The 7,542-nt window shown below is 35.7% G+C and overlaps 2 protein-coding genes across 4 annotated transcripts; one reads left to right on the top strand and one right to left on the bottom strand.

The window, feature by feature from the left end:
* Nucleotides 1–373: 373 nt before the first annotated feature.
* LOC113318646 (cation/H(+) antiporter 15-like) lies at nt 374–3,967 on the bottom strand. 3 transcript variants are annotated; one of them, XM_026566849.1, is made up of 4 exons: nt 3,604–3,967; nt 2,474–3,511; nt 1,189–2,383; nt 374–1,073 (listed from the first exon to the last, which is right to left on the bottom strand). In XM_026566849.1, exons 1-3 carry the CDS (start codon nt 3,814–3,816, stop codon nt 1,205–1,207), a joined length of 2,430 nt encoding a protein of 809 aa, XP_026422634.1. In that variant the 5' UTR covers nt 3,817–3,967; the 3' UTR covers nt 374–1,073; nt 1,189–1,204. The 3 variants fall into 3 exon arrangements, with proteins under 3 accessions (XP_026422634.1, XP_026422625.1, XP_026422644.1); XM_026566840.1 differs by having other exon boundaries at nt 374–2,383; XM_026566859.1 differs by having other exon boundaries at nt 374–2,383; nt 2,474–3,354; nt 3,604–3,737.
* Nucleotides 3,968–5,659: 1,692 nt separating this feature from the next.
* On the top strand, nt 5,660–7,266 carry LOC113338284. Its single transcript, XM_026583730.1, has 5 exons — nt 5,660–5,741; nt 5,858–5,969; nt 6,038–6,754; nt 6,904–7,001; nt 7,091–7,266. Exons 1-4 carry the CDS (start codon nt 5,725–5,727, stop codon nt 6,985–6,987), a joined length of 930 nt encoding a protein of 309 aa, XP_026439515.1. The 5' UTR covers nt 5,660–5,724; the 3' UTR covers nt 6,988–7,001; nt 7,091–7,266.
* Nucleotides 7,267–7,542: the final 276 nt, after the last annotated feature.

Here is a 7,542-nt window from a genome sequence, read left to right as displayed (position 1 = left end):
GGAAACTCACTGAGTTCACACTAAACTCGACTCAAAGGTGTTTTTCAGGAAAATGGATGGGTTCGAGTAACCGATTATATTGATGGATTTTGGTATACTTGAAAATGAACACTTAACAGTGCCTAAGAAAGAATCAAGAAAATTCAAATCTAAATTTCACCAAAAACAATGATTCATAAACCTTTTATACTTAATAATACTTTTACTAGCTTCAAAAGCAGTGAATATATATCCAAATACTTTTACCGTCAAAATTTGAGAAATCTTGAAGTTACAATAAAAATTCGATCAAATCCCAAATCTAAAACTTAAAGATGATAAAGATCCCAGAATATGATGGAATCTCAAAAATAACGAGTTAGACAACACCTGATTACACAAAAATAAAAGTAGGATAAGAGAAAGCTTTTGAAACACAAAACAATGAAAATGATGAACTCAAGTCATTTTTTAAAACAACTCAACAGCTGAGGATAAATCCTCTTACTCCTCCGAGCTACTTTTATACGCTAAAATGTAGTTATAGCAAAATATACAACTATAACCTCATCATATTTAGTAAATGAATCACAACACGACAAGCATAAACTTCAGGTATTATTAGGAAGATAATAAAATTGCAATGGAAGTTATGTAAACCCTAGTTTTAGAGTTCAGACAATTTTCCTCCAAAACAATACCTGACTAGACTAGAAAGATCTAAACTTTTTTTTAATACTCTCCTGTCTCTTATATGGATATTTACATAACGGATGACATATAATATTATATAGTGGATCACCACTAATACATCTCTTTTTTCCTCCTATAACCTCGGCCACCTCCATGCGAAACTATCAGTTTCGCTCCTATAGAAAAAAAAAGTCAACCTTTCTTTTGCACATAGTATCACACTTAACACGTGAACCTTATCTTTGCACTGTTGTCATGATGTCATCGCGTACCTTAGTAGCGAATGTCTATGCGCTTGATGTGAGCTTCTCTTCGCGTTGTTTGGTCCTCCTAACTCATTCAACATAAGTGATGGCATATGTCGTATCTACAAATTCAATTCAAATTTGTCTTCTTCTGACCTACAAAAGTGCCAGTATGGCGTGCGTACCATGTTATGTGGAACATTCGAATATGTAGAATGTCGTGTAATACGGTGTACATGAATCTGAAAATTTGAGATCAGTAAGTGTGTACCATTATGTTCCCATGATTAAGTAATATCTCGTCTTCGGTGAATTATTAAGATTGAGCCCTCAGCACCATAATCAGGAGATGTTACCAAGTCTCCGATAGATCCTAGCTCTCCACATTCATCCCAATTTTCATTTAATCCTGAAATTATTTTTGAATCGGATATTTGTTGTCTTCCTACGAGCATAAGATCAAAATCTTGGTTAAGTGACCGGACTGCCCATATCGTTTCTGCACCATCTTTTACCTCTACTTCTTTGTAAATCAACGTTTCATCATGCATGGTGTTAACCCTGAAATGGTCTACTAATTCATCATCAAGAAACATGTTCCTCCCAATATCAATTCTAACCGATTCATTGTGATAGTCACTAACTCCTTCAGATGATAGACTTGCAGGACCATAAAACCTAACAAGAGTAACAAAAACGTACGGATGATGAATCATATTCATTGCAAAAGCCAATGCTTCTCGATCATCCGGGCCACCAAAAAAGAGTACAACCACGCGGTAAGGCGTGTCGGGAAAGAAGCAAGTAGATTTTGTTTGGAGATTACTACCATCCACTAAGATCCCGACTGAGCATGGGGTGTTCCGCAACAGATTTTGAAGAAGGGTTTTGATTGCACGATCGGAATCAATTGGTCTGGCCAGATCATCCCTCAGGCTTATTGAGTCTTGCCTGCAGAAAGGGAAGATAACGAGCGCAGCCCTCTTGTCGACTGACATGGTGCATATATCGTTGTGCATTGAAGCATACGGAGAGATAGTGGTGAAGGGATGAACGCTAACAAGGTTTTGGTTTTGTTTTTGGAATTGTTGGAAAACATTGATTATCCTTTCCGATTTGGTAGGGTTTGATGTGGAAGCACGCTCCTTCAAAGAGTGAGATATAAGGAGAGGAGAAGCACGACCGACAAGCTCAACGAGATGGAGGAGATAAATGGTGAGTGGGTGGAGTTTGGTAGGATTGGAGGCTTCAATAATTCTGATAATGCCTGGAACATCATCTTGGGTATGAACACATACAAGTACTCGAAAATCTGAGTTGTTTTCATTCGACTGCAAAATTGACTTTCCCTTGTAGGTTGAGTATTTCGATGAAGGGTCATACAAGTATTTCACCGCCGGTGTAATAACAGCTACTAGCACTACAAGTGCGAGAACCATGATTGTATTTGATGCACTAAAAATTTCCTGCAGAGTACATAAGAAAACATGTTAAGTTGGTAAGATATTATAACATATTCTACAATAAAGAAAAACTTTTAGTGTTTGAAGACGCACTTTGGTATTTACTGAATCTAACCAGGTGTTAAGTTGAGAAACCTCGACAATTCCTTTCAAGTTCATTGTGAGTCCAAGCAAGATACTATCTCGCGGTGAGACTCCAAAAAGCACAGCTGGGATAAAAAGGCCTATAATCTTTCCAATGATACAACCGAGGATGACCAGTAAAACACGCCAAAAATATCCGAAAGTAACTAAGTGAATGTTCGTTTTATATCCAACGATACCCATATGAAGAGGCATGAAAAATACAGAAACAATGCGTAGCTTCTGAACTAAAGCTGATCCTAAAGGTGGCCCATCAGGTATAGCCAAACCTAGTAAGAAAACCCCAACTGTACCATTCAATCCACAATATTCACTAGCTAATCCACACAGAAGAACTGAAATCATTATCAAGGTAATGTAAATGTCATCTACAGGTCTCCCTTCAGGTGTATTCTTTACAATCCATGACGCTGCCGGCCGCATAATAAAAAATATATAAATCACCGTCCCCAATAAAATTAACACTGCAGGTAGTGCATATGAATGGTTTGCACCTCTCATTATTTGGCGCAAAAAGCTGAAGAATTTTAAAGCCATATGAAGAAAATCAGCAACCATTGATATATGAATCGCTGAAATACCAAGGTCGGAGTTAAGAAGTTTAAGATCATCGAGTACATAGGCGATAACAGGGAAGGAAATACTTCCGAATAGATCTACGACTCTATCAGAGCTCTTATGAAGTAACTTTAGAGCCAGTATATCATTCTTTGGGAGTCTATGGGAAATTTGAAGTCCGAATACATAAGAGCAAAGCATACAAAAGAATCCGATGATGTATGGTCGCCGCCCAGCTCTCTTTAATATTTTCGGATCCATTTGAACTCCAACTTTAAATATAAAAAACATGGAACTGAAATGAGCAAGCATGTCTACTACTTGAAATCCATTTAGAGGGAATAAGAAATAATTAATTCCGACGGACATGTGAGATGACACTTTTATCGAGAGAGAGCTGAGAACCCATGGACTAGCAAGTATCCCTCCCTATGCATGTATATGTAACATATATAACCAAGCCATCAATAATCATACAAATAAAAACGTACGTACTAGAGAAACTAATAAACAGGCCTTACCAGTATTTGAGAAACAAGCAAGGGTTGATGGAACCGTGACAATGTCATATGCATGAGATGGGGTACAAAAGAAAGTATACTAATTTGCAAGCAAATACTTGGTAGAGGACCAAAACTCGTGAAGTCTTCTAAATGTTCATAAAATAATCCTCCTTTATTTGAACCGACTATGCCTGGAACTGTACACATATGAAAAGCTATCATTTTCGACATCTCTCTCTGCCTGTATACCCCAACTCAGCAGCAGCAGGAACCGCAAATGTTTGACAGGGGAGAAGGAAGCAACAAGAAAATGAAACAAATTTTTTTCTTTTTCTTCTTTTCTTCCGAGAATACATAAATGAGAAAGAAATCCTGATTGATGTGAAATAATTGATTCTCAATTTTTGTGTTCATTTGTTATTGACCGACGAATCATTATCTAAATAAGGTAAAATCTACCCATTAACTATTTTTTACTAATATCAAAAAATAGTCTATGATATTGTCAACCCAAATTAAGTGGGCGTTTCTGGTGGCATCTGAATAGTTGCATGTGACTTATCCAGAAATGATATATGGCACCAAAAATTAGTGCACCCCATACCCCAACATGAGTCAGGAGGTCGCATCAACCTGGAACTCAATATAGAAAGTCAACATCTCATTCTTGAGTATTATCCTATTAAGTTGCTGTCTTTTCAGTTTTTTATCTTCTTGTCTCGTTTTTCCCGTCCGTATATTTTGTTCGTAACCTCCACTTAAAAATCACACAATTTTCATGTTAGAGACGAAATTTTGTTTTTTTCCATCACGAAATAATGTTTAAATTGATGAATAGGAAAACAAATAAAATAATGTGATTCTTAATTTTATGAGTTCAAATGAGAAATTCAAGATTAAGAAAGGAGTTACGATTTTTCTTTTATGATTATAAGTAGAGTGCATGTGCGTTGCACGTTGGAAAATCATGGCTTGTTTATATTTGTCTTCCTTCTTGGCATAACTATAACACTCACAGAAATATTATTTTTCATATATCAAAAACACAATTTAGTAATGTTACAAAAAATTAGTAGTGAGCTAAAATGAAGAAGCAGGTTGTGCGTGCTTTTGGTTTTGGCATAAAAATTTTAATCTTTTTTTTGTTTGGGCATAATAAGTTATGATGGACCGTTCAGCAAGACGTCAAAAAAGAGAATAGAAGAACTGTCAATTCGAATTAATTTTTGATCGGCTTTTTTCAATCAACTCGAATGAGGTGGACACTTTAAGTTGATGGAGGTTAGTTAGATACAGATGTAACGCATTTCATTCATTTTATACTTTCAATCAGAAACATTAGTGTAGTTGTATGAAATCTTACAGCTACACTCCACTTAACCTAATAGTTTCTCTATGTAATTATCATGGGAAATTATCTTATTGATTGAATATATTCAGATTATTTACAAGATTGATGGAAACTTATAATAACACTTTTCAGACTAAACTCACTTTCTCTCTCTTAAAATCTCTCTTACAAGACTCGTGTTCGATTCCTTTACAAGACAACTACTCTCTCCTTTATATAGGGTTTTACATAGTGGATGACAGCTAAGAATCCCTTTATTTTCGGGATCTCTGTGTGATATATTCGCTCATATACAGTTGCTCATCTTCCCATATCTTACATCTTCGCATAACTCCTCACACTTTACACGTGACTTTGCTGACATCATCTGATGTGACATCTCAATTTGGTGTGTGCGATACTCTCGCGTATGTTGTGCACTTCATTTCTCGTAGTTACTAATATGTGCGATATTTAACTCCTACATTTTCCTCTTCTCATTTCGCTTGATTCTTCAAAGTGAGCGATATGAGAAACTCTCCATTTTCAAATCGCACATGCTTATCCGTTTACATTTTATTTTATCGACAGTTATCCGGATTTCAAGCTCCTCTCTACACGTGTTGATTTTCTTCCTTTTTTACTGGCTTGAACCGTCTCCAACTGGTAACCTCTTTTCACCTATTTAAGGGTTTTATCCACAATATTTTCTTCTTTCATCATTCATCCTCTCTCTCTCTTAATCTTCGTCTGCTACTTCCCAGTTTTGTTGTTGTTGTATTGATTTCTTCTGCTATTGTTCTTCTACCATGAATCCTGAATCAAGGTTCGTTTCTTTTCTTCATTATGATTATTGATTTTAACCATTACTTATTATTATTATTATACGATCTGATTCCCGTACTTTCGCAAAAAGATTAATGCTCTTCGAATTTTGCAAAGACCCAATTCTTCTTCAAGTGAAAATAAAGAAACGCAAAAGAAGAAACCCAGCATCGATAATGAACCTCAAAACAAGGAATCTCACAAGATGAACGCTTTGCACAATAAAGAAGTAAGAAATACTCTACTGTCTCTAAACAATATTGTTGCTTCTATTTCTTATCTTCTTTATTTTCGCAGGCTTCTGATGCTGAAATAGTTGATGGTAAAAAACAGAAAGTCAAAAAGTCTCGCAAACTCGTACCTCTCTCTTCAAATATTTCTATTTTAAATTTTACTGTTGTAGATATTGTTCTTGTATCTACAACTCAACCTTCGCACACTAATCCTCCTATTACTCCAACAATAAGTCAAATTCCTGAGAAAGATGTTTCTGTTACCCATGCATTTTCCCAAGGCTCTGAGAAGAATGTTCCTGCTACTCCTTCACCAAAAAATCCTCATATAGATGAGAATGCTTTTATTACGTATGACGAGCTTTTTAAAGATTCTCCTGCGAATAAGGAGCTTTCTCTTAGCCAAATCCTGAAAAATACTTCCCCTGTTGCCTCTGCGAATCCATCGCATCTAATTTTTCCTTCACCCATTAGCTCTACCTCTCATCCGAACCTTCCTCAAGATAAATCCACCATTCCAACAACTTCTACTACTCCTCCTTCTCTTTCTTTATTGGATTCTCTTCTTTTAAATAAAAAGGGTTTGGATAGCGTAAAATTGGCTACTCAAACTCTTTCCCATGTTATCAACTCTGCCCAATCTTTAACCGATGATCCTTCCAAACTTCGCTCCTGTTCTGTCTTAAGTCAGCTTCTTCGGGGATTTCATGTTGACAAGGCTTCACGAGATGAGGTCCTTTCTCAAATTGACCCGAGTTTCCACGTCACTCTAGACGTTTTGGTAATTATCCTTCACACCTTAACCTTTATCTTCTTTAGTGACATTTCCAAGTACTAATCTTTATCTTTTTCTCTTTAGCAATCTCATCGTCGTATGATGTTAGCTGAAAAGCATTTAAGTCTAGCTGTTCTCAATTGAAACTCTCGCAGAAAAATATTTCTTTGGAAAAGGAAATACAAAGATTAAGAGGGGAACTTCAGATTTCAAATTTTGAGGCTGAAAATCTTCGATAATCAGAAACTTAGAGGTATTTATTTTTATCTTTGAGTCAGTTATCGTATTTTTTACTTCTTTGCATACGTTCATTTTTATAAATTTCTTCATGCATATGTTAAGATTTAAACCAGAAGCGAACGAATGAGAGATACGAATTTCAATTCCTTGCCGAAGATGCCCAAGCGAATAACGCGAAGTTACAGTCTCAACTAAATCAATTAGATCATCAATATTCATACGCACATAATCAGATTGACCATCTTTCCCATGAAAATTACCGTCTTACTCAAAAAATCGATTTTTTTAGCTAGCGGTCTGAGTTCCCAAAATGAGAAATTAATTCAGAATAATCCTGAGCCAAGCGCTAAAGTCTGATGTAACTGTTTGAGCATTCTTGATTTCTTTTCTTTATTTTGATGTTTTTTGGTCGTTCGCACCCCATTTAGACTTGTTTGTTGTAAGGAAGATAATACATTGTTATTTTAATTCCCATATTTCCCTCTTATTATATTGCTTGTAAGAAACAATTGTGCGAATTTATCAGTAGTTTATTTAATTTATTTGGGAGGTCT

Source organism: Papaver somniferum, chromosome 1, assembly GCF_003573695.1.
Source record: "Papaver somniferum cultivar HN1 chromosome 1, ASM357369v1, whole genome shotgun sequence".
Taxonomy (NCBI): Eukaryota; Viridiplantae; Streptophyta; class Magnoliopsida; order Ranunculales; family Papaveraceae; genus Papaver; species Papaver somniferum.
This window is presented reverse-complemented; position numbering and strand designations above follow the sequence as displayed.

Excerpts from the sequence above, each read along its gene's own strand:
- LOC113318646 (XM_026566840.1), bottom strand. The coding sequence starts at position 3,816 with ATGTCGAAAATGATAGCTTTTCATATGTGTACAGTTCCAGGCATAGTC. Across the intron at positions 3,512-3,603 it reads TGCTTGTTTCTCAAATACTG|GGAGGGATACTTGCTAGTCC; the intron begins GTAAGGCCTGTT and ends ATACATGCATAG. Across the intron at positions 2,384-2,473 it reads TAGATTCAGTAAATACCAAA|GAAATTTTTAGTGCATCAAA; the intron begins GTGCGTCTTCAA and ends TGTACTCTGCAG.
- LOC113338284 (XM_026583730.1), top strand. Across the intron at positions 5,970-6,037 it reads ACGCTTTGCACAATAAAGAA|GCTTCTGATGCTGAAATAGT; the intron begins GTAAGAAATACT and ends TTATTTTCGCAG. Across the intron at positions 6,755-6,903 it reads ACGTCACTCTAGACGTTTTG|AAAAATATTTCTTTGGAAAA; the intron begins GTAATTATCCTT and ends AAACTCTCGCAG.